The sequence below is a fragment of the Rhipicephalus sanguineus genome, chromosome 9 (genome assembly GCF_013339695.2).
Source record: "Rhipicephalus sanguineus isolate Rsan-2018 chromosome 9, BIME_Rsan_1.4, whole genome shotgun sequence".
Classification (NCBI taxonomy): domain Eukaryota; kingdom Metazoa; phylum Arthropoda; class Arachnida; order Ixodida; family Ixodidae; genus Rhipicephalus; species Rhipicephalus sanguineus.
In genome coordinates, this window is record NC_051184.2 from 23,479,376 (window position 1) to 23,505,478 (window position 26,103).

Below are 26,103 nucleotides of genomic sequence, written 5' to 3' on the forward strand. Positions count from 1 at the left end.
ACGGCAGTCCTTCGAGGCACGCGCCTTTGGCTTGACCCGGCATTGGTTTAAACCGAAAGAACCCTAAGTCTCCATCCGTCTCTTATATGGAATGCAGCCTGTTTGACGCAATTGAAGTTCTGCAGAGTACCCAGGCCCAGAAATGTGAGTCATTTTAAGTAAACTTTTAAGACCGAGGCTGGTGCCATCATTTGGACTTGTAATATGGCATGTACACACAAGGTGGCACCAGGAAACCCCATTCAGTGGTAGTGGTGAGCACCATCCTTGCAACTGCGAAGAAAGTGTTCTCACATCTTACCTGGTTATTCTCTTCTTGTGCTCTTCATGATGATGACCACCTAAAGTGGTGACTAATACCCACTAAGGGTGATTGATAGACCAAATGCAAAATGGCATGGTGTACATTTAAGCTTAATCAACAAAACTAGGCACAGTGTGAGCTGTGACACATAAACTAAGTTAACTTGAAATGCTGCAATTGCAAAATTAAAAACATAGCAGAATTTGAGTGTCCAGCAAAGCAGTCAGGCTACCCAAGAGCCCATTTGCACGAGTATGGAGCACGGCCGGGCTAGACCGCACGCACGCGCGCGCTCGAAAAGAAGCGCGCGTGCGGTCTAGCCCGGCCGTGTATGGAGACGCATACTTTCAACCTTGCAGTCAGTTCAAATAGATGTCACTGTGCAAGCTCATCACTCCGTGTTGGGTAAAACTAGCCCATGAGCCAACCCAAGAGAAAACGCACACGCATACGTGGACGCATGTAACAGATTTTTATTATCATTTTTCTCAAATACTAGGCAACTGTGCCAGGCACCTGTCTCAAAGGTTTCATGTCTCCGCGCTCCCATGAGCCGTCCCTATCGGCACACAAGCGTTATATTATGGCATACACAACATGATATTACATACACACACACTCACAACAAACACACAAGACGCTTGAAACGGTTGTGGGCCCTCGTCGCTGACGAAAGCCCCAACGTCTTAAATGTTAAATCAATCTGGCATGGTGAGACAGGTCTGGGGGGAATAATAGAAGAAAATGAACAATGTTGGGCGTGGGGTTGAGGGTAAAAAAAAAGACAAACAATAGTAGCTCTGTAAGGGAAGACCCCCGCCATCCTCGACTCGTGTAGTTTTGTACTTTCGTTGACGATGTTTCAACACGCGCGCCGCCGCTAGGGGCGGCGGTATAACAATCAAGCGCAAGTGTCGCAGAGTGTGGCCCCCTTTGCTGCGAGTACAGAGGCAGCAAAACTAGCCTGCAAGTGGTAATACCGTTGTCGCAGCCCCAGCGGGATGATAATGCTCGGACTGAATTAAAAAAAAAAAAAGAAAACAAGGAAATGCCCCGTGAATGTGGTCCTGGTGTCAACCAGGTCCTGTGTCCAAAAAGGTTCTGTCTCGAGGCATCGCCGAGTACAAGCAAGCTTGGTCCGGGTTATGAGCGACAGCGCGAGACTTTTTTTTTTTCGCTTCAGCAGGAGGCACTGGCTACGAAACTGACTCTCTGTGAGGACAAGCCCTAACATTCATGCCCTAACATTGCACTGCCACAATCGTATAGCAAACTTCCCACACTCGACATAGAAGCCATGACGACATTCCCAAAGTGGAAAAAGAAACAAAAATGTCGGCAATTATTCCGTTTTGTACACACACTATGTTGCTTGCGTGGAAACCTTTAGTCAGCTTGTCGGCAAATGCTAACTGGTTAACCGTTAACAGAAGCCACAATTCTTTAGAAGCACGAGCCTCATGCCAAGCGCTGCTTAATGATGGGCTATATACAATAATGGTCATGCTTCATGATGCTCAACAACAAGATCGAATATTTATAATGCCTGGGGGTTCTTTTTGGCGGGCACCTTTGGCATGCAATGGCTACAGCGGTCCACCCACATCGGAATGTGGTCATCGTGGCCGAGATTTGAAACCACAACCAGAGCTGGCAATGTATGCGCATGAAAGGTGCTGCAGTGGCATTTTTCAGATCAGTTTTGACCAACAGGTATTTTTTTCTTTTCAATTCAAAGCATCCTGCGCGTAGTAAACCGGAGTCGCAGAAGCAGTCTCTGCGTTCATCTAAAAAAACATCTTCAGTGCTAAGTCGAGGAAAAAATCAAAATAAGATATAAGCTAGGGGATTAATTTTGAGAAGAAACACCACCAGGAAGCCACTACAAACTTTCAAACGAGAAGTGAGAGGCCTGTGGAGACGCAATAACGGGACTGACTAATGCTGGCTGCCCACTTTTATAACAATGTAATAAAATAATACGTGCGTACTACTATCCTCCTGGCTCAATCCACAAAATGCTTTGCACGCTAAGACGGTTCACCTTAGAAAAATCTACCACAAATTTTCAAATTCCTCTTCGTCTTTCAGTCGAAAGAGCCCCCTATATGCAGTGCTTGACATGAGACATGTGGCCTTAAAGGCTTCCAAAACGCGCAACTCTGTCGCCGCGAGTGATGTAATAAAATAGTGAGGACGCAACACGCGACACCAAGCTACAGCGTTTCCACTATTCCAGCCTGCAAAAGGCCACGATTGTGCTTATAGCAAGACGCGATGCCTCGCCACAAATGCCTAGAGCACACAAGAAACACACAAAGAACTCTGTGACGAGAGTCCTTTCTTGTCACTGACATTGGTGACACTTAGCACCAATGGCCAACGGCGCAGGTGCTGATGAGACACTGCGTGCCTATCTACAACAATCAGCAGCGCAGCTGATGAGAGCTGAGCACCAGATATGCAAATGGATTATTCACAGGTGGATGTTTATGAGATATATAGAATTGATGTGACGAGAACAGCGATTGGGGAGCACTTGCACATTAGTGTGACAACAGGACCTAAAAAAAAAACACTGTGAAGCCAGCCAGACCTGTACCTTACTCTGCATTTCATTGGCAACGAGACTGCTCATCAGCAAAATTCACTTAGCGCCATTCTCTATAATGTCTCAATTGTCTTTGCTGTCTAAATTGCCTTTAATGTCTAAATGCCTGTTCTGTGTCAAAGGACCGAGGTGTTATATAACAGGTGCAATAAATACAAAGTATATAGAAGGCGAAAACACTTGAAGCAATGTGTTTCTTCTTCTCATAAGTTGGATAGGAAGCTTATAAGTTTGGTTGTCTGCAACAATAATTTTCTATGTACTACTATTACCGTATTTACTCGAATCTAACGCGCACCTTTTTTCCGGAAAAACGAGTCCAAAAATTGCATGCGCATTAGAATCGAGTACCGAAAAAAAAAAAAAAAAAACTCGGTTATCGTATTGCCATCGACATTTCAAAATGGCCGCCTCCTACGCGCCTTGGCCATTTCTGCCATTTTTTCAGTTCGTACGTGTGCCGAGGAGATTGTCATCCCGTTCTGCGTTCGCATCGACGGCATGGTAGTGCCGACTCCAAATACTCGACGAGTGTACCACGATGCCGCACTTAAAAGAATAGTTATTACATGTGCAGAGAGACGGACGGAAATCGGGCTGCATCGCGGTCGTTCGGATATAGTTTGGAGTTCCCGAAACGTGCGTGTGAGACTGGCGCAAACAGAAGCAGAACATTTTTTACAGCAAAGCTTCACGAAAAGGTCTCAGTGGACCAAAGCAGGGCCGGTTTCCCGAAATCGAAGAGTGTTGACAGCGACAAGGAGTTGTTCGACAGCGACGAGGACTGATCCATTACGCGACTCGTATCGCCGCCGTAGTGGTGACAGTTTTAGCGGCAAGGCCCGCTTTTTGACTGTGTTTTACTTTTTTGAAACTTCGGTTCTTTAAAACCCAAATACTTATTCTTCTGAAGGTGCGAAGTTTGACTCCTGCGGACTTTTTTTGTTCTTTTCTCTCACGAAAAATGGGTGCGCGTTACAATCGATGTATTACTTTTTTTTTGGTCGCGTAAAACGGGTGCGCATTATAATCGAGGGCGCGGTAGAATCGAGTAAATACGGTATTATTTTGAAACAACTCGGAAGTTTTAAGGGAGTAAAGCACAAGTCTAACCAGCATCACAGTGATTTAGAAAGAAAAAAAATGCAAATATTGATTACAGAACAATGTGCCGCTTGGGGCACGGAGCTGAATGGACAGATTACCGGGATTTCTTATCTACTGTGACAGCAACTGTTTCAACAGGCTTGGGTGTGCATGATAAGTCAAAACCTTTTCAAAACAGCTTGTAACCCAGCTCGCATCCTTGGCAGCTTTCCATGTCATCTCAAATATAACTGGCAGATCATCTAGATTTCTTTATTGGGTGATAATGCAATTAATTCGCCACCTAAGCAATGATGCTGCAATTTTGTTGAAGTCCCAAGAGATTATACATGGGAGTACCATGGCAAATTACCAGCACCCTCAAGTAATGTTACGACAGTAACAAGATCTCATGGAAGAGGCACGTTTAATTGTCTGATTAAGAAAGTTTGCTCCACTTTAACAACTGTTTAATGAGATGCAATGGTGTGATGCCAACAGGAAAAAAAATGCAAGAGGCCAATGCATTGTTCATGGCTATGTGATTTAGAACATTGCAGCTAACACTTATGAATGATTAAAAGAGGAAAGCTACACTTGGGGGCCATGATAGGTTAATCTAAAGCATATTGACTGTAGTCAGAGGCTTTTAATAAGCACTTACACCTAAATAGATGGATTTTGTGCCAAGAATGAATCCTGTAAAATTGAGGTCAGTTGCCATTTCACCCAAGCTGGTTTAATCAACTGCAGTGCCAAAAGACCCTCACTAAATTTTTGCTCACTAAAACTATCATTCGAGGCAACCCTTCAACATCAAGGAAGCCTTCATTCTAGAAAAATTTGATCTCTTTCAAAAAGCGAAAACCGCAAGAAGTGTTGCACCTGCTGAATGACGCCACACTATAGCCTTCGTGACATTTTTCCTCAAAGTTCACAAAAAAAAAAAGCTGGCATTAAACACACAAGAGCGCAGAAAGCTTCCCCTTCGAAATCTGGTGGGTTCTTCACTGTACAACACGAGAGGATTGCTGGGAAATGCACTGCAGCAAAACATATTGCACAATCACAATGAACATCGCACAGAATTTAAACTATGCCAAAGACGGAAAACACTTTACAGAGAAGTTTCATGAGCTTCATGCCTGTACATAATTCTTGAGAAATTGAAAAAAAAGGGGAGGAAGAGAAGTTCTGTACAAGAACAACAAGTCGCAATAGCTTGTGACATTACAAACAGAGCTTCCAATAAAAAAAGAACGAACTCTGCAAAACGGAAAAAGAAAAGGACACAGGCTGTGCTTCTATTTGGCACAACTAAAGACAGACACCCTTTTACAGGGCAAGCCACGAGAGTGACTGCCATGTTTCACTTGTTCTTTGCCCAAACGTAAAAACCTATGCAACATTTCGCGCATTTCAAACAAACTTTGTCTGCTGCAGTGTACAGCCTCGAAGATGCTTCGGCAACAACTGGGCTTGCCTCCAGAAATGCAAAATGGTGCAGCACGGCAGATTGGTAAATGGTGCAGGCTCCTGAACAAGGAACGGTGAACAAAAGCCACTTTTTGCACCTACTCGCACGCGCTTGAAATGAGCTCACCAGGGTGGTTAATGGGGGTGAATGACTATGACAATGAGCCGACACGAGCCCTCGAAGCGATCTTTTCCTTCCCTTCGTGCTCCCGAAAGGTCCTTGTCCCTGAATAGCTACAATAGTAACGAAAAATGCTTCGTGTGTATTCCCCCACTACAGCTCGAGGCTGTTTTCCTTCCGAAAGTCTCCGCTGTCCTGAGAGGCGAGTTTGCAACGGTAAAAAGCACTCCCGCTCATGACTAGAGTGTCAGATATAAAGAAACCACCCCGTACGTTTTTTCCCCTGAGAGGGTTACCAGACTGTCGCAAAGGGCGGACGATATATGACAAGTGTAAAAACCAGAGAGAGAGAGAGAGAGAAACACTGGTGATAATCGAACAAGGCAAGTTACAGGCCCGCCCAAGACATCCCGACGGCTGTGGCCGCATAACGAGAAACACCTTCACACAGAGCAGCCGCAAGATCTGCAAGCTGCCAGCAGCGGCACTGTATCAGCGTTCGAAACTGGAGGTGTTCCTAAAGGCCCTCACGTGAGTCACACCGAGCAATCCACCCCCTCGGGCTTGACGCCGGGCACAAAGCTGACCGCAGAAGTCCTCGAATTGACGGTGTCGGCCGTATTGGGCAGCACAACGTACGGTGACGACGTTGGCGGAGGTAGTGCACTGTTGTCCTCATCTGTCTCGCCATCTCTGGGTGCAGGACGCGCCCAGTCAAAAGCGGCCACGTGTGTCACGTAAGGGGTCACACCTCTTGTTTCACTCGGAGACGCGCAGGGCAGGCGCGTGTAGCCGTTGGACGCGATCTGTGGCTCGCTTGTCAGGTCTAGTGGGGGCGGCTTTGTTGCTGGCTCAACAGATACAGGTGTCTGTCCCGATGTGCTCTGCGGTGACTGACGAGCTTCCACGAGTTCGTCGACACCGGGCCCAGAGGCACTTGAAAACGAAAAGTCCTCGAGCGAAGCGTTGTTACTGTTGTCGTCGCCAACGATGGCCATGTCATCCGAAGAGGAGTCCGCGTCGCAGAAGTTGTCGTCACGGGGACCGGGTTCTCCGGCAGGCACCGTTGTAGCCGGGAGGGCAGCGTGGTGTACACCGACTACGGCCTGAAGTGGCACGTAGGCAGGCACGCCTGGCCTGGTCAGTGGCTTTGGAGGCTGGATGCCAAACTTGGAGTAGGCTGGCCCCGACTGTGGCTCCGTCGCAGGTGGCTGGGTCTTCATGGCCTGCCCAACCGTCACGTATGCGCTGGGCTGTGGAAACAACGACCCGGGCCCGCTCTTCAGGTGTGGCAGTACCCTGGGTTGTTCCAGTGCCAGCCCAACAGTGATGTCCGCGCTCGGAAACGCGTGTGCCGGCAAGCCATTCACACCTGGCTGTTGCCGGAGTGCAAGCTGGGAGTAGGGAAGTGCTGGGGGCCCTTCTTGCCTCCTGGTGCCCGGAGACGGTCTGCACATGGTGTGAGGTGCCGTGGATACGTCCTCGCTGCTTCTTGCCAAACCAAACTTGCTGTATGGAGGGAGAGGCTCGACGGGTTCTGGAACGTTCTCGGATCCCTCGAACAGCGACGGCTCGCTTGTAGCCAGGGCCTGACTCTGAAGCAGCGGTGCCTGCACATCTGGGGTCGCCACAAGTTTGCTGTACGATGGTTGCGACGAGTCCGACGAGGGAATCACGATGGGAGGCGTCACTTCGGTGTCGAGCCCGGAGTCCTGACTCTCGCGGACTCTGTCTTCATCGAGCTTGGGAAGGTTGGGCCGGCAACGAGCAAGTGGAGTGTGGTTTCCGGCCAGGAGTAGACAATCGGGAGAAGGGGGCGCTGCGGGGTCGCTCTCAGCACCGGAGTCGCACGACGAGGTGGCGCCCGTGCGTGCCGTGCTGGCGGACACGACGCTGTCCTGGCCGTTAGTGCTGCCACCGCTGCTGTCACCACTGGGGTTGCGGCCAAAGGTGTCTGCACGCCGAGTCTTCTTGTACAGCAACTGAAATAGACGACAGTGCTTTGGTAAAGGATGCGTGTATGAACTCCTGTGCTGGGTATTCCAAAACCCCCACTATGCGTATTACCAGAAGTGATTGCCGAGCTATTCCGTTGCGATTGCATGACTTGTTTTAGGCCTTTCGCCACCACTGGCCTACTGCCATTGGTAGAAATTTCTGGGCCACGCCTTTTGACCAATGGCAGGGGGCTAATGGTGGCGAAAGGCCTAAAGGAAGTCATACAATCGCAATGTAATCACTCCGCAATAGCACCCCAGATCTCCCAAGCCCTGCAAAAAGCTACAGGAAACAATTCCACAGCTGCTCGATCTCCTGAACTTGGCAGCTCCGAATACCGTATTTACCCGCATAATTTGCGCCCTCGCATAATTTGCGCACCCCTAATATTTAGCTGGCTTTGCTAAAAAAGAAATATTTACTCGCATATCTTGCGCTCCCCGCCCCGCTCGAGCCAGCTCGCCGGCGCGCGCGCACTGGGAAACTTTGGACGGCCGCGCGGCCCTCACCGAGCAGGCGAGCGCAGTCATACACAAGACAGGCTGCGAGTGCGAAGTCCCTTCTTCCGATTACTTCGTTCTATTCTCCGGAAACCGCCGAGACCGTACCAACCATGTACCAACCGTACCCGAACACCTAAACCTGTTCACCGGTTGTCGGAACTATTCGAGCGTTCTCCCGCCGTGAGAATGCATGCACGCGACACGGCACGGACTACTTTCTGCATCGGAGGCGTGCGAGGGCTGGCGAGGGCCAGTCGCGCCAACATTTTCCTGCGCTGACCCTCCTCCTCTGCGTCCGCGCTCCGCGCTGCGACGCAGCCTTCGTTGATTTCGGAAGTTTAGGCAGTTTAGGTTTCGCGATCAGTCAGTTGCGTTTTCACTGTTCTCTTGCGCTGGGCTACAATAACTATTCGGCAAAATTCAAGCTAAGGAAACGGGAACCGTGCCGCAGAAGGGTTCGCTTTTTAATACAAGACCGGGAAGGAGACCGTTCCGAGGACCGAAGCATGGAAAGCTTCCTGCCGTTGAAAAATACCTTTTCAAATGTGCGCGAGAGCTTAGGCCCACCGGTATCGCCGTGCCGTGGCACCTCGTCACTCCCAGCATTGTCGCGAAGAGCTTCAAGACGCCTCAACGCACTCGACGGAACCAAGGACGACGCGCTTTGGGAAAGCGGTGACAGCGGCCGCGGCGATGATTCTCAGTCGGACTTCTCAACCAGTGATTCTGACTAGACCGTGCATGACCGAATCTGGCTGGTTAAAGTACGTGCTAATTCTGTTAAAAACCGTTCGTTTGCGCTATAATTTATTTTCTTCTTTAATGTATTATATCGCGCGTGTTAGGACTATATATTGTGCGTTATTTCAGATGTGCTCGCGAAATCTCCGCGTAATTTGCGCACCCCCTTTTCGGAGCTCCAAATTCGCGAAAAAAAGTGCGCAAATTATGCGAGTAAATACTGTAGACATTATCCATGAATCTTGCCACTTGCTGAGTGACTTTGAGACTTTCGTCAACAACTGTGGCTTGTATCGTGCAAACCGCAACAACACAGCACGCAGTAATTAGAGAATAACTTGTCATAATTAGCCCACACCTCCTGCCATGATTACTACGAACCACTATGATAACACAATCAATGCTAAATAAGAATCGGGAACACAATAAAATAGGGACACATTAAACAGAAAAGACTTGAACTAGAGTGCAAATTACAAGCATTAAAATATGCTACATTTAAGAAATTTCCATATATATAGTCCATGTAAGCCTGTATAATACACTTTTAAACTTAAGAAAAAATAGTAATCAGGGTGCAGGTAATTTCTACACTGAACCTTGAAGTGCGGCTTCGTGGCAGTGTAGATATCCCCTGATTAGACATTTTCACTACACAGAGGCCCCACACCGCAGTGGTATTAAGTTTTTAGGCGGCTTACACGCGGGAAAATGCGTCCATTCATTTGTTTCAAATATAGAGCTGTGCGAATAGCAAAATTTCGGGTACGAAGCGAATATTTTTCGAATATTTCTCGAATATTTCTAGAAAGTTTTTCGAATACTTCGAAGCGAAATTGCAGAAAGACAAAAAAGAGGCTTCCTAAGCATATTTTTATGAGACAGCGACATGAAAGTGTTTCTTTTCGCTAGGCTGATGAAGCACTGGCAAGGTGGTGTTTCATAGTTGTCTTATCAAGAATGAGGTAACGTAGAGGTCGAGTTTTATTTATGTGCATGATTTGGTGCAACCAAAGTGTTGCCGACAAAAGTTTACACGTGAAAGGCAAAGATGCCATTTCCTCAGCCTCTCCTCCTCTTTCGACTTCTGTGGAAGCCCAACTGATGTGGTGGACAAGGGTGCGCTCCGTTCAAGTCCGGAGTTCCAAATCTGCCTCGTAGACGTCGATATATAAGAACATCTGAAATTTTGGATGCTAAAAAGCTTCGGCTTCCGATTTTTAGGACTTCCTGCCTAAATTTTAGGACCAAAACAGCATTAATTGAGCCCCCACCTCTGCCACATCTTTCATCTCCATGTTGGAACCAGCGTTTTCTTGAGTTAATACATGTGCGACATTAGCAGAGCTTGAAAGGCAGCTTCGCCGCAATACCGCAATAATAGTTTGTTGATTTACAAACTTAAATCACTAGGAATTAACTCCAAAGTCGTCTCATGGATTGAAGCCTACCTCTGTTACCGTTCCCAGTTCGTTTATGTAAATAATGCAAAATCAGACCATCTTGCCGTTTTTTCAGGGGTCCCACAAGGATCAGTTTTGGGGCCAACTCTATTTTTAGTGTACATAAATGACATCTACTCATGTATGGAACCCGGGGTAAAAATAAGGCTCTTCGCAGATGACTGCGTCATTTACACATCTGCTAGGACAGTCGATGATCAGATAAAACTTAATAAGTGTTTAGAAAATATCAGCACTTGGTGCAAAAAATGGGGCATGCAAATTAACACAAAGAAAACCATGTACATGACAATCACTCGTAAAAAAGAACCTTTACACTTCACATACACACTAATGAACGATCGCGTGGAACGAGTTGACTCGGTTAAGTATCTAGGTATTACGATAACAAAATCGCTCAAGTGGGACATACACATTAGTAATGTTTGCGCTAAAGCGTTTAAACAACTTGCATTTTTAAGAAGAAAACTAGCAACGGCTTCCCCCTCGGTGAAATTAACCGCTTATAAAACTCTGGTCAGGCCTATATTGGAATACGGCAGCATAGTATGGAACCCGTATCAAAAATACTTGTGCCTCGCGTTAGAAAAGATTCAGAACCGGGCCATCAGGTTTATATACACAAAGTATTCCAGACATGACAGCGTCACCGCGCTTCGCATCGAATCTGCTATACCTACGCTCGCTTGTCGGAGGAAGATAGCGTGTTTGAAATTTCTTTATTTGATTTATCACGACCTGACAAAGTTAACCAAGTCCGACTACTTGGGGCCACCCGGACGTCATTCTAGTAGAACCAACCATGTCAAATGTATTAGGCCAATTATTTCCCGTTGTAACACATTGAAATGCTCTTTTTTTCCCTCAACAATAGAACTATGGAATTCACTTCCAACTGATATTGTTTGTTCGCAATCTGTGGCTGCTTTTGTATCGGCACTCGAGTTGCACCTTGAGTCGTTATCGCAACCATGACTACGATGTGTAGCATGTTATCAAACCTACCGCATACTCAGTATCTACGCGTATACTGTCCTTGTACTGTAGCTGCAGCTTTTCCTTTTCTTTTTTTTATGCTCAATTTTTTGCACATGGTGTTGAGTGTTTACGATGACATGTTATTGAGTGTATACGCGTGCGCGAATATGGCTCACTGCGTCGCTTATGTCATTTTTGTATAACGTGGCTTTTAATTAGGTGCCCAATGTGGATGCTGACTTCTTTTATTTTTTATTTTATTTTTATTATTTTATTTTTATTATTTTTTGACAGAGCTTGTCTATTGTATTTAGTTGTTCCTGTGTCGTTCTTGATCTCATCTGTCTTCTTTAAATGGATACTTTGGCAGTACTTTTTTGTATGCCCACTCCTGTATGAGCCTTCGGCTTACAGTATTAATAAATAAATAAATAAAATAAATACCGGGGTTTGATGAGGTGAAGCGTATTGAAAATTGAGAGACCACTTCCAATCAGACGACTGTCTCTTGGCAAAGTTCCACCGTAACGGAGCTTGAAAGGCAGCTTTGCCGCAGTACGAGAGTGTAATGATGTGAAGCATATTGAAAATCTGAAGGGGTCACTTTAAATCTGACGTTGACTGTATTTGTTTTTGGCAAGTTCGAATAGTTCGAATTGTAAAATTCCAGTGCGAATCAAATCGAACAGCAAACACTATTCGAAATTTCGAATATTCGCACACCCCCTATTTAAATACTTTGAAATTTCAAAAATATTAAATATGCAGCGAAGCGCATTCTACTACAGTAGACTCCTGTTAAACGAAAGCTGAAGGGACCAGGAAAATATGTTTCATTTAACAGGAGTTTCGTTTACTGAGAGATGAAAAGGGGTGCAGAATTCAAGCAAAAAACCAATCATGTTAGAGGCAGTTGTTCCATTTAAGCAGCAATTTCATTTAAGAGAGTTTCGTTTATTGAGAGTCTACTGTACATCATTTGAAGCGTTCAATCATTAGGCCTACTGCCTACCTCTTCAGTCGAAGAGCTGCTGCCCTGAGAACGCCCCGAGTCGTGGCGTTTCTTAGGACCAGCGCTGTCAGCGGCAGAAAAGCAGCCCATCCGGCCGTAGGCGATGTGCGGACTCCGGTTGGTTTCACTTGCCTTCCCGGCAGAACCATTCTTGCTGTTCTTGTAGCTCTGCATCTGATTCTGCAATGCGTACAGATGTGAAATGAATGTACAATTGAATTCTGAAGTAACAAATAGTCTCACACTCTCGATGTACCTCTACATATTGCGTAGTTAGGCAGAGTAAAGCTTTTATAATAGGAATTGAAACATGCATTTGTGACGTGTTCTTTGATTAGAACATTTGTCTCCAGTTTAAAAATATAGGTTTATTAGAAACAAATCTATTCGTACTAAGTAAACTCTCAGTAAACAAAAATCTCTTGAATGGAATTTCCGCTTTAAAGGGGTCATGAACCACTTTTCCAAGTAATGATCTAATGACCTCAGTATCGGAGTTTACTGCCTCCAGAATCGATTGCCGCAAAAATTTCTCGAATCCGTCAAGAATCAGCGGAGTTACGGGGATTTGGCGCACGCTCCCAGTGCTTTCCCTCTTTTCTCGTGGCGACGAGCGCACTCGGAAGCTAGACAGGGAGGGATGGCACTGGGGGAAAGAAGTTATGTCAGCGCACGTCATGAAACGCGATCGCTCTCCCGCTGTGATTCGCTTGCGCGAGTGCGGCTACCGTGTACTGAGGAGTGCGGCACCGGGAAGTGGCGGCACCCCACGGCAAGAAGCGCATCTGATCCGAACGCCGCTCTCGATTTACGCCGGCTATCGGCCAATAAGCATGCTATGTCTCTTGCGACGTAAACTGACAGATCCGCGACGTAAACTGACAGACGCCCCGCCCACCGATGAGAGTGAGAACCGCACCTCTGTTTGAAAAGAGGGCGCATGGGGAAACAGCAACTTCGCGCTCCGCTTGTGGCCTTTACGCGGCGCGCACGACTGTAGTATTTGGCAGAGCAGTTCATAGCCGTGTCAGCTTTCCGCAGGATGTGTTTTTTCAACAAGCCCAAGGGGTGCTTCATGACCCCTTTAATGGAACAACTGCCTCTAATATGATTCGTTCCGTACTTCCTCTCTCTACCCGTGTTCATATCTCAGCAAATTAAACTCCTGTTAAATTTGCGATATTTTTCTGGTCCCTTCTGGTCCAGTTTAACGGGAGTCTACTGTATCTTCTACGGTTTCACAGTGCTGCTGAGAATGATGTTCTTCACATGCGAGATGGTATAGTAAATACTTCCTCCGGTCTACAGTATACTTGAGCACAGCACCACTGCAGCACACCCAGATCAGAGAGCACGATCAATGCTCAAGAAAAACGTATGTGACAAGAAAGTACCACAAAGTTGTATACATGGCATAAATAATGGATTAATGTGACAAAAAGTACTACAAAGCTGTGTTCATGGCATAAATAATGGATTAATTGTACCAGTGGCCATTGCCCAAGCCTAATATATGCAATGTCCGATTCATTATGTGTTAGCTTACATGAGTGAGTGGATGTCATGTGTTTGATATAGAAGGACTAGCCCAAAAAAGATGTACCGTATTTACTCGCATAATTTGCGCACTTTTTTTTCGCGAATTTGGAGCTCCGAAAAGGGGGTGCGCAAATTACGCGGAGATTTCGCAAGCACATCTGAAATAACGCACAATATATAGTCCTAACACGCGCGATATAATACATTAAAGAAGAAAATAAATTATTGCGCAAACGAACGGTTTTTAACAGAATTAGCACGTGCATTAACCAGCCAGATTCGGTCATGCACGGTCTAGTCAGAATCACTGGTTGAGAAGTCCGACTGAGAATCATCGCCGCGGCCGCTGTCGCCGCTTTCCCAAAGCGCGTCGTCCTTGGTTCCGTCGAGTGCGTTGAGGCGTCTTCTTGAAGCTCTTCGCGACAATGCTGGGAGTGACGAGGTGCCACGGCACGGCGATACCGGTGGGCCTAAGCTCTCGCACATATTTGAAAAGGTATTTTTCAACGGCAGGAAACTTTCCATGCTTCGGTCCTCGGAACGGTCTCCTTCCCGGTCTTGTATTAAAAAGCGAACTCTTCTGCGGCACGGTTCCCGTTTCCTTAGCTTGAATTTTGCCGAATACACTCAAACCTCATTAAAACAAAGTCGCATCTGCCACGAAAATAACTTCGTTATATCCGAAAATTCGTTATAAACGTTTATTTGTAACACTGTAGCTATGAGAAGACTATTCTTCATTTACTTCGTCATAACCGACAATTCGTTATATCCGTGTTCTTTATAACGAGGTTTGAGTGTAGTTATTGTAGCCCAGCGCAAGAGAACAGTGAAAACGCAACTGGCTGATCGCGAAACCTAAACTGCCTAAACTTCCGAAATCAATGACGGCTGCGTCGCAGCGCGGACGCAGAGGAGGAGGGTCAGCGCGGGAAAATGTTGGCGCGACTGGCCCTCGCACGCCTCCGATGCAGAAAGTAGTCCGTGCCGTGTCGCGTGCATGCATTCTCACGGCCGGAGAACGCTCGAATAGTTCCGACAACCGGTGAACAGGTTGATACGGTCTCGGTGGTTTCCGGAGAATAGAACGAAGTAATCGGAAGAAGAGACTTCGCACTCGCAGCCTGTCTTGTGTATGACTGCGCTCGCCTGCTCGGTGAGGGCCGCGGGGCGCGGCCGTCCAAAGTTTCCCAGTGCGCGCGCGGCGGCGAGTTGGCTCGAGCGGGGCGGGGAGCGCAAAATATGCGAGTATATTTTTTTTTTAGCAAAGCTGGCTAAATATTAGGGGTGCGCAAATTATGCGAGGGCGCAAATTATGCGGGTAAATACGGTATGTGGAAATTAAAGCGTGGTTTATGCATGGTAGCATTTTGCGCTGTAACTTATGAATGTCGCACCAGTGACGAAAATGATTTTTCTCCGAAAACGTGTTTTTATTATTGCCCGTTTTTTCTCAATTTGCCAGTAGCTTCAGAGCCATCCACTAGTAACAATCGATCAGCAATGTATTTTCGATGGCTTCACACAGTTATACCTCATGTTCATGATGAGAATCTTATCGTTTCGCGCGAGACTTCGTAAAATTCCCGTGACGACACGTCAGAAATGGGAAATACTGTAAACTCACTGCTTCTGAAGAATCCAAGCCATCAGGAAGCTGAATCTTGATCTCTTTGATAAGGTCCACTTTCTTCTTGAACCTACAGAAAGAAGATAGAAGAGCAGAGAATCAGTGCCAATGCTTTGTGTTTAGCCACGCAGGCCAACCTGAAACATCTGCAGTACCATTTCTTTGTTGTTCTGTAAAAAATTTTCTTTGTCTCCCATTGCAGTTCCCTGTCCCACATTCACCTAAAAATGTGTGCACGGCTGATGAGATGAAAGGCTGGCATTTAATAATGCAACAATTCTGCTGCAATTCTGTTCCTTATTGTCTTTGTCCAATGTGAGGACTTGTCCTCCATTATTTGTGGCTACGACAAGAAGTCCCTTCGTCAAAACAATGGCTCCCAGTTGTGCCCCAATGCTGATGACATTTATTTATTTATTTATTTATTATGAATACCCTCAAGTGCGGTAGATTTATAAAGGGGAGGGGGTTACAAGTGAATAGCAATTCAAATACAGAAAGAGTCACATAAAGGTGGCAATGTCATACAATGTTTAAATACAAGAACATGAAGAAACATTAGTTACGGAAATTGTTATACAAACAGCTATACAAACAAAAAGATAGCACAGCACTAAACAACAGGTAATCAGTGGTGGAACAGTGTTATGGAATTATTCTGTGCAACTATTTATACATTCTATTGTAACACCTTTAGATGCAGCAAACACAAGCAGGACTGTTCTTTTTTTTTAGATCAGAGTGACTTTTCTTGCGACGTATTGCTGCATACCCCTCTTGCATTCATTAACACTGCTAAATATTTCAGTTACCATGTATGAATATTGAGGGGCCAACTGATCCAAACAAGGCAAGGTATTCACACGAAGAAAGACTGGAAGTGATTGACACTTTGCAGCATTTAACAACACTTAACATATAGGCTTACTTTTGTAGGATAAACACTGGCCTTGTGAACACAGGGAGCTTAATTAAATTAAGAGTTTTAAAGTTGTTCAATTCTAACTGCCCCAATGCACAAATTAGTGAATGCAAACTTTTTTGTCTGTCTGTGCCTTGAAATATCTGCCGCCTTTGTTGCTTCTGGATGAACATTTGTGTTTTATGTCACTAACAGCCGAGAATAAAGCCGATTGCCCGCCCAGAAAATGGCCAAACTAGCCAAACCACGCAACCAACGATCACATGCTGACTGAGGAAGAAAAAAAAAAAAACTAATTTGAGACTCTCTGGCCTTGGTCTCTTGCATACCCAATGCTTTTTAATGTGACTTTCGCTACAGTACACCAGTGCCATGTGGGAAAGCATCTTAAGAATGGGAACGGGTTATGAGCTGCCATGGGATCAATGTGTTTGATTGGGCAGGTTGGTGCTGCATGGTAGACGAAGAATAAAAACAGCACTAAACACGGGACGAGAAGAGGACACATACACAGCGCCGATACTCAGCGCCGTGTATGCATCGTGTCCTCTTTTCGTTCCATGTTTAGCGCTGTTTTTATTCTTCGTCTACCTGCCACAGGACAACACATTTTGACCCGTCATTATGCAGGAGTGCACGCTTTGTACAATAGCGAGCACCAGTATGATTGTTGACATCTAAAAACTTTACTGGCAATCATGCAGAGCTGGCTTTGATGCTGCTGCTGCACTGAGAAACAATAAACAGCACGTTATGAGAACTTCTGATAATAAAAAAAAAAAATCCTGAGGCCCCCTCGAGCTTGAATTATCGAGAGTACAAACATAAAAAGGTGTACTAAGAGGTTACGGAGTTAGTGGGTGTCCAAAGCTACCCAGGGGTGCCGTATTTATAGATGCACGTTGTTTTCTGCCACGGGCTTCCCTTCATCAATACTGCTGCTAACAGACTAAACTCAGTAAAGTGAACCAGGCTGCATATCTTACCATCGTGCAAACACGTAGATCGAGAAGACGAGGGCGGTCAGGCCGATGGTTCCACCCACGGCACATCCAATCACGAGAGCGACGTCTGTCCCTGCAGTGGTGGATGAGAACGGTCAATCATGGCCACGAGCGACACACCGTCACCGACAAAAGCAACCTTGCTGCAACTATATAAACCAACACAGTGTACTAACAAATGTCATCAGAAAGCTCGAAGCCTTTCAGAACCACTCGACATGCTTCACGCAGTGTAACTGCCGTGAAAGCAATCCTTCATCTCCCCTCACTTGACCACTCATATCGCTTCAGGGGAAAATATTATTCCAGGACTTTAAAAGGGCACTGAAAACATATTTTTCAATTCCAAGAAGTTTTGAAGGACTTGTACGCACCCAGTTCAGTCCTGGCACACTGCGCCGGACTGTCCTCAGTTAGCTTCCCACTGGAAGAGGCCCTTATTACGGCCCGGTAAACTGCGTTGGCAGACAGCCCTCCCAGCTCTGCCTCTTCGTCATCCCGATCCGTAATGTTGTAAACCTTGCAGGTCTTGGGATCGTACTTGCTGTACATACATCCTGAAGATGAAAGAAAAACAAACACACAAATTATTGAAACCTATGTCGATCTAAAACAAAGGCAAAAAAAAAAAGAAACAGTATGGTGCATGAAAGCTTTTAGCACTATCTGTTGAAGGGGCCCTGCAACACTTTTTCAGCATGGTCAGTAAAACTCTGCCGATCGGTAGTCGAGGCTCCTGAGAACAAGCGAGCCTAACGTTATAGTGCAGCACACAGCCTAGAATTTACAATTAATTTTCGATGTCAGCTAAAAATCATTCCCTCTTCCTTCTAGAAATGATGTCATATACCCAAATTCATGGCCGCTGGCTGATTGCGAGCTGCACAGTTACTGAGGCTGCCGCATGCACGCGTGCGCTCGCGATCACACTGAAAGTAAGCCGCGCGTTCAAAGAAAATAAAAAAAAGGGCTCAAGGTCACAATGTGCGCGATGTAACTTCTTTCCCCCATGCCACCCCTCCCTGCTGCTTAGCTTCCAGCGCGCTCGTCGGGACGAGAGAAGAGAGGAAGCAATTACAGCGTGCGACAAATCTCAGTAACTCCGCTCATACTTGACAGAGTCTAAAATTTTTTCGGCGGTCAATTCGTGAGGCAAATAAAGCTCCTTTAATGAAGCTATTCGATGTTTACTTGGACAAGTGTCGCAGGGCCCCTTTGACATGTACCAAGTGGTTGGCTTCGAAGTTGACTTCATTCAATCGGCATTTCTGAACCACACGACTACACTCAAACGTGATTATAAAAAAGTCACATCCGACATGAAAATAAGTTCATTACAATCGATAATTTGTTATATTGATGTTTGAGTGTACTGCCATTATAAGCAAATAGAGCGGTTGCTCGGAGACTGAGAGTTGGAATGTGCTAACGGAATTCTTTAAAAAGTACAATTGCGCCCTTTTATAAGAGACATGCACCGCGAAGCAGTTCTTGTCACTTTATACGAGGTGTCTCTTATAAGCAGAGTACCTGTTTCTCATTTTCTGATCAACCCTTATTGCGATATAGGCACACTGGTGTCTCTTGTCTGTTACATCGGTGTCCCTTATAAAGGAGTTTAACTGTAATACAAGTGAAGATGAAGCAAAGAGTTTGGATAACAGCAAATCAAAGAAAACATTTTCGTATAAGAAGGAATATTGTGTATGCTTCTATCAGACTTCTCGTGAATGGATGACGGTGAAACTTGGAATGCAGACTAGTCATAGAAAATACAAATAAGGCGCGAACTCCTTTTCCCTGTGCAAAATCAACAACCTCTGAAGGAACTACACGTTACATTTGAAACTTCGCTTCAAGAATCATGCAACATTCCCTCGTATTATGTCCTTGGACATGAAGTATTAGATACGGAAAGGATTAGGAAGGAAGGTGCTTTCTCAAAGAAAAACTAAAGCGGCCAAGCAACGTATGTGCTGAATATTCAAGGAACAGTTAGCGGCAGGTGAACAATTGGTAAAAACGAGCTGCCTCCAAAAAAAAAAAAGTGCTCGGGACTTTCTATCATAATAATCTATCTTTCTGCAATTCAACATCCCTGATTTTGAAGGTTTCAACTATCCACGCAGCTGTAAAGGCTTTACCCAATTCTTGTTTTCTTTCTTGTCCATTGAAGCCTTAGTTAAGTTAGGTGAGGTTAGGTGACAGTGGTACCTGTTGCCTGTTCTACTTTTATTCTGACAGCATTTATCATATGCTAGCATTGCGAAAGCCAGTGCTCTTGGTTGATGAGTGAAATGTGTTTATCCTTGCCTCTGCACGTGGGACAACACATCTGTGAGCTTAATCAGTAATGGAATGCTTACTGCAATAATAGGCCAACAAAGGCATGAAAACTAATCTGTGTACTTGTCTAACACATTGCCATTACTATCAACACTTTGCCTTTCTGATGGAACTCTGACACTCGCGTCTTACTACCATGTTTAGTTAGGACTAAGTTGTCAGGAGAGTCATGTGTACTCTCCTCGTTTTCAATTGGCCTTGCTAACTACAATAAATCGTAGTGCTCAGACACACACATGAACGTAAAAAGAGCCGACATACAATTCAGGCACGAAGCAGCAGACAATCCCTTTCTAACCGCTACGACAATGGGCAAAATGAAAGCAACTCAAGGATTTAGGGTTGACTCTCCTTAAACAGAACCTGAAGGGACCAGGAAAATATGTTCCATTCAAAAGGAGTTCCGTTTACTCAGCGATGAAAAGGGGTGCAGAATCCCAGTACGAAAGCAATCACATTACAGGCAGTTGTTTCATTTAAAGCAGCAATTCCATCTAAGAGATTTTGGTCTACTGAGAATCTAGTGCACTGTTAAAGTATCGAGCTCTCGCCCTCGGCTCGTGACGAGCGCCTACAAAGGGGGCTCACCGTTAGTGTCGTGCAGTGCCTGCTTTTGGTACTTTGGCAACACCTCGCAAGCTTCGATCTGGTAGCCGTTCACGTAGGATTTCAGCGTACTGCACTCGAGTTGCCAGCGCATCAGCAGTGAATGGCCGCCGTTCTTCTCCAGCGTCACTTGCGTGATCTTCTCCAGTTCTGCAGCGAATGTGGAAGGGAAAAACGTTACACCCTCGTTGCGAATAAACAATGCCAGCGTGACAGTGCATTCTTGCGGCGTTATTAAAACAATACCGTATTTACACAGTCGTTGGTCTACCCATTTTATCTAAACTTGAAATTCAAAGTTGGGGGGGTTAACTTACAATCGAAATCAAATTTACAACCACCGGTTACGGCGGGACAAACGAGAAACTGTGGACGCTATGGCATGGTTACATTTCGTTTGCGTTCTGGCTCTACCTGTAACATATAGCATATTTTCTCGCGGATAACCCACACTCTTAGTAACGATTCCGAAAATTTAAAAATGATCTCTGCGTATTGCCGCAGAGCTGGCTTCCCTACAGAGCTGTGAAGCACTGCCGTGAAGCCACCTCCACATGCCACAATTCGAGTTTTTTGTCTTAATTGCAAATTTCTGTATATCCACTGTTTCAACCGGCTGTGCTCTAAACGGACCCCCACAACTCTGATTTTCGAAGTAATCACCTGTTGGAGTGTACATAAGCTCTCCCAAACATTATGTGACTCACCAGATTCTACTTTCATCTTTACCTCTGTTCATATATCACCCACCCGCATTTAATCTCTAGCACGTGCTATCACCTTACTTACCCATTCAATATCTACATGATTAAAGGAAGAGATCCAGACAATGACCAAAATGATGTTATAATCATTTGGGTTGGTGTCCGGATCCCTTATTTTAGCAAGTTTCATCACGACCAAACGAGCTTCTGTCGTACTCATGACTTCAACATCGACATGAATACAATGAATCACAGAAGCATCGAAGCTTCAGCGAGCTAATAAACCCTTTATCGTACGACTATAGTACAGTCGCCTCATCGATAATGAGGAACCCGCGCAAAACCTGCTGGTGCTTTACTCATGTTAACCCGTCATATCTGTGCTGCTTGACTCACCCTTTGACACTGGAAGGACGCACGTCGTCCAGTGACTCTCTGAGGCCTTGTCAACGGTCTGCGCCGCGACCGCAAACTGGTACACGTTGCCTGGGTCGAGGTTGAGCACTATGGAAGACGTGTTGAGCTCAGTCTTGCGCCACTCGATGGATTCGTTGCAGCTGTAAGAGCGCGGCAGCATCCGCGGGCACCAGAACACCGTGTAGCTCATGGGTCCCAGCGGCTCGGAGCTGGTCGCCTGCTCTTCTTCCGTTGACGTTGAAGTTGAGGAGGTCAGGAAGGGCATGCGGGCGGAGGGCGCGCGCCATGAAACCACGTAACTGCCGGAGCCGTGGGCAATGACCTCTATGTCCTGAGGTGCGTTGATAACTGGAAAAGACAACGTCGTTTGGTGTTGCGAGATGCAGTGCGACGTGTTTCCACCAGAACACCTGCCTAGCAGTCACCCACTTCTCAGTAAGCTAGGCTGCCAGGGTTGAAAACTAGTGCGTTGCGTATAACACTGTCACCGAGGTGCAGCGAATGCCGGCAGCAATGATGCAAGGCCGGCACAGCCTGAGAATGTTACCACTACGTTATCATTCACACCAAAGCAAGCCAATCGCTCCATAAATGTGAATAACTAATGGCATCATCATCAAACTGCTCCGGTTCGCCCTGGTGCACTGTTTCGTCCAATCATTGTTGCGCATGGGCACACAGTGTGATTGGTCGAAAACGGCATAAGAAAATAAACAATGTTTACCCGCTTCTTTCTGTTGATTCCCTCTAGAGTAAGCCAGTATTCCGTATCAAAGAGATATTTTATGCTTGCACTGTCGTGTACAATCTGCACTGCTTTTTCTCAATTTACAGTGCGGCAACACGCAATGATGGAAGGTACCTCCAAAAGGATGCAACATCAACGTCCACTTATTCAGGCAGCGTGGAACAGAAGTGGTGAGCAAACCAGCAATTCTTGAGCAGTGATCGTTATTCTCGAAGACAAACATTCAAGCAGTCTTATTGCTGACTAACATAAATGGTAGAATGTTACAAGAGAAGAAACACAAAAAATGAGACTACACTGTACTTAGAAAACGAGGCATGCCGGAGATTCTACCGTATACAGTAGAACCCCGGTGATACGATCACCGATCGTACGAATTTCGGGGTGATACGAATTTTTCTGTGGTCCCGGCCAAGGCCCTTTAGCTTGCAATGTAATGGAGTACGGTTGTTACGAACCGATTTTCAACCCGCGACGTTTGATATGAACGTACGCTACCGTGCAGGTACGAACAGGTGCTGCCCGCACTGTCGCGGAAGATGCGCCAATCGCGCGGCCGCAGGAACCCAAGCGCGGGCAGCGCGCCGCGCCGTCAGTTTGGCCATCAGCGGCGTGTCGTAGCCTCTGAGATTGTGCGCGAGAATCTTGAAAGCCTTAATGCGCGTTTGTGTGCCTTCTTGTACAAATTAGAGATGACGTTGGCGTCGCGTTTTTTTTTTTTTTTTTTTTAAGTGCTGACGAGTGCTGCTGTGCTCGAGGCAGAGTCGTTGTACTGTGTTTGCAAATGCATGCCACGCCGATGCAAGCCATGTCCTCGCAATCAGACATCCCGTTAAAGGTGGACGAGGACCTAAAGAGGACGGTCATGGCGAAGGAGCTAGGCCTCGCAACGTCAACATGCACGGTTGTTGAGGGCGCGCACACCTGCCAACTCTCCAATTTGCACGGGGACTCCCGATTCTTGAGCAAACCTCCTGATTGCGCGGGCACGGCCATAAATATCCCGAAAAACATCCCCAACACCAACGCGATAACAAAAGAATCAAAACAAAGGACAGCGGTTGAAAATTGTCTGACCTTCATATATCGCATGCAAAGCGCTCCTTAAGTCATTTTTGTTGCAGTACTCCGATGTCATGCGAGAAAGCATACTAAAATTAGGAAGGGGCTACTAGCTGTCACGGGCCACATCACACCTGGTTCATCACGCGCACAAGCAACGTATGTTTACGAGTACGAGTATGATCATTCACATCTTCAAACCTTACTAGAATTTCTTCAGAGCGCTTCATGACGTTACGGCCCTGAGAAACAATAAATGAAAACGGATGCCAGCTTTCTTTTGTCGCAGAGTAATTTTGCATGTTTTCTGGTGATACGAATTTCGGAAGATACGAATATTTTTGGCGACCACGCGAGATTCGTATCACCGAGGTTTTACTGTAGGTTCCGAGGTTTTACTACAGGGGGTAGCCAGTCTGGCTTTCAGACATCGGGTCAGTAAGTTAAAGGGACACTGATGTAAAACAATGAATTGGTTAGGTTGATAAATTTTACTCTGAAAACTGTAATGTGGCTAATTTATACATCATAGCTTTAATAATAGAAGAGAAAGTCAAGGTCGAAGTCTCGTTTTTAAATTTCGTGCTGAAATCTCCATGCGTGGCGTCATGGATTTCAAAGTGAATTTTTTCGTATCTCTGCAACAATGGCCCAACGAAATTTCCTGAAACTTGGCGCGTCAAGTCTTTGTCGCTCTCAGAGGACGATGTACTTCATTTTTTCCGATTAGGAATGACGTAGGTCCCAGTAGACGCCGTCAAAATCAATGACATCATTGCGCTTGGTGTGAGAACTTAAGGTGGCAATTTTCTGTCAGCGTATTTTGTCGCTTGCCAAGTGTCTTCTTTTGGTAAGCGTGGTGATTTTGGTATTGTGAAAGAGTAACTTACTAATATGGGAAAAATCGACTTTCTCTTTAGTGTCCCTTTAACATCTTTGGGCTGGTGTTGAACATAACGTATAAAACAACTGCAAATAAAATATACTCACGTTCGTCGTACTTGTCCACCTGGAGGCTGGAGTGAACCTGGGAGAGCCCAATTTCGTTCAGTGACCACAGCTGGAAGTTGTAGCGCAAGTTGCGGTGCAGGCCTTCGAATGTAACGGTGGGCATGTCGACAGTCTTGTTCTCGCACTTGTCCTCAGGTGCATCCTCCTCGCAGCAGGTGATGAGGTACTGGAGTGTGGCCCCGCCCCACTTCTTTTCGAGGAGAGCCTGCATTCGTATTGTGAACCAAACAACGGTCAGGAACTACTCATCCAAACCCGACAAGCAAGTTGGCAGAAAGGACTGCGAAAAACCAGGAAAAAAAAAACATAGAATCACAGGTTCAGGCATACTGCTAATCTACAAGATACTTTCGCACAAAATGTGCCACCGTTGGTCGAGTTCTGTAGGTCAGAATGGCGACGTCTTCAACCACCAAACTACGATGCATTCTTTAATTTTGGCTTTGGCCAATGCTTGCAATATTAGCAAAACTTCAGTTGTTACGCTGTGTGATGTTTATGTATTGTTTGCCGACAAGATAAATACACTTAAACTCCATTACACATGAACAATTCACATCTGGCAAGAAAATAACTTCCATTATATCTGAAAATTAGTTATAAGTGCGTATTCATAGCACTGTATCCATGACAAGACTATTCTTCGTTTACTTTGTTATAAGCGATAATTTGTTATAACAACGAGTGATCATATCGTTGTGTTAAAAAGGTGTTCGACTTTGCTACTCTTTGAATCTCATTAGACCGAGATGCACTTTTGGATTGATGAGAACGGATGCAGCTTCTGCAGGAGTTACACTTCTACATAAAGGAGAGCACGCATTATATGCAATACCGTCGCGTCATTGTCCATTTGAAACACGAGTCAAGAGTTGGCAAAACCGGAGTACCCAGAGACGAAAGCGTCAACGAAGAAAAGAGTCACACTCACCGCAAAGTTAAGCACGATGGTACGCCGGCTCTGATAATTCTGCACCTTGAAGCCGCTTCTCGATATTCGAGGCGGCGCTTCGGGCACGTCCTTCAACGTCGTCTGCGAAAGCACCACATCGTCGGTCCAGAAATATTCCTGCACCGCCTTGGATGCCCTTCCTCGAAGTCGAAAAGTGTACTCAGTGTACGGGTTCAGCTGCTGTATCATGTGTGACGTCTTGTTGAACACCTCCACAGTCTGGCGAAAGAAGCACCACAAGGCAAGAAACACACATCTTAAGAAACAAGACAACTTGAGAACTGAGGCAAGTAAGTGCAAGAGTGGAGACGAAAGTAATGCATTCACTCACACGCAAACTTTCGTGACTCACCAAGGGGGCAAAAAAATGTTCCCATACAGCGCTAAACGTAGTTCAAATCCAGCGCTAATGTCGTTCATGTGTATCAATTGGTGTAGTTCGAAATCCTGCGCTGAATGCAGCTCCAATACTTTGAAAGCTGAGAAAGTGCGTAGCACGAGCACCCAGCGATTCCCATTACGCTGTTGTTAGTTTCCGCCTGTGAATGATCTCTCGCAGGAGTTCATAACACCGGTGCTCCTCCACTGGGAGGAGAAATCGTGAGCTCAGCGAGACGGTGGCCCCCTCTATTGTGCGGCGCAGGAGTCAACCACATGTTTCCATAGCATTTTTAAGTTAATTATTGTGATTACTTCTTCGTTATTTTTGTTATGTTATTTTAGACCTTGTTCGTTCATTTTAACTCAGTTTCGAGCATTGCTAGCCTTGTTTTAGGCCTGTATTGACTACTTGATTACGAGCGTGATCACGCCACGAGATCAATGGACGGACAACAAGCCGGTCCCCTTAAAATGCTGCAAACTCAAAA

General features: G+C 45.8%; 1 protein-coding gene across 2 annotated transcripts in view; it reads right to left on the reverse strand.

The window, feature by feature from the left end:
- Positions 1 to 5,668: 5,668 nt before the first annotated feature.
- Positions 5,669 to 26,103, reverse strand: part of LOC119404753 (uncharacterized) — a 116,325-nt gene continuing 95,890 nt past the window's right edge. For both annotated transcript variants that reach the window (XM_049419007.1, XM_037671416.2), the window contains exons 8-16: positions 25,214 to 25,453; positions 24,262 to 24,487; positions 21,441 to 21,809; positions 20,323 to 20,490; positions 17,763 to 17,945; positions 17,371 to 17,461; positions 15,460 to 15,532; positions 12,294 to 12,473; positions 5,669 to 7,580 (exon numbers count right to left, since the gene is read on the reverse strand). In XM_049419007.1, coding sequence (XP_049274964.1) covers positions 6,135 to 7,580; positions 12,294 to 12,473; positions 15,460 to 15,532; positions 17,371 to 17,461; positions 17,763 to 17,945; positions 20,323 to 20,490; positions 21,441 to 21,809; positions 24,262 to 24,487; positions 25,214 to 25,453 — 2,976 coding nt within the window. In that variant the 3' untranslated portion in view covers positions 5,669 to 6,134. The remainder of the gene's footprint in view (positions 7,581 to 12,293; positions 12,474 to 15,459; positions 15,533 to 17,370; positions 17,462 to 17,762; positions 17,946 to 20,322; positions 20,491 to 21,440; positions 21,810 to 24,261; positions 24,488 to 25,213; positions 25,454 to 26,103) is intronic.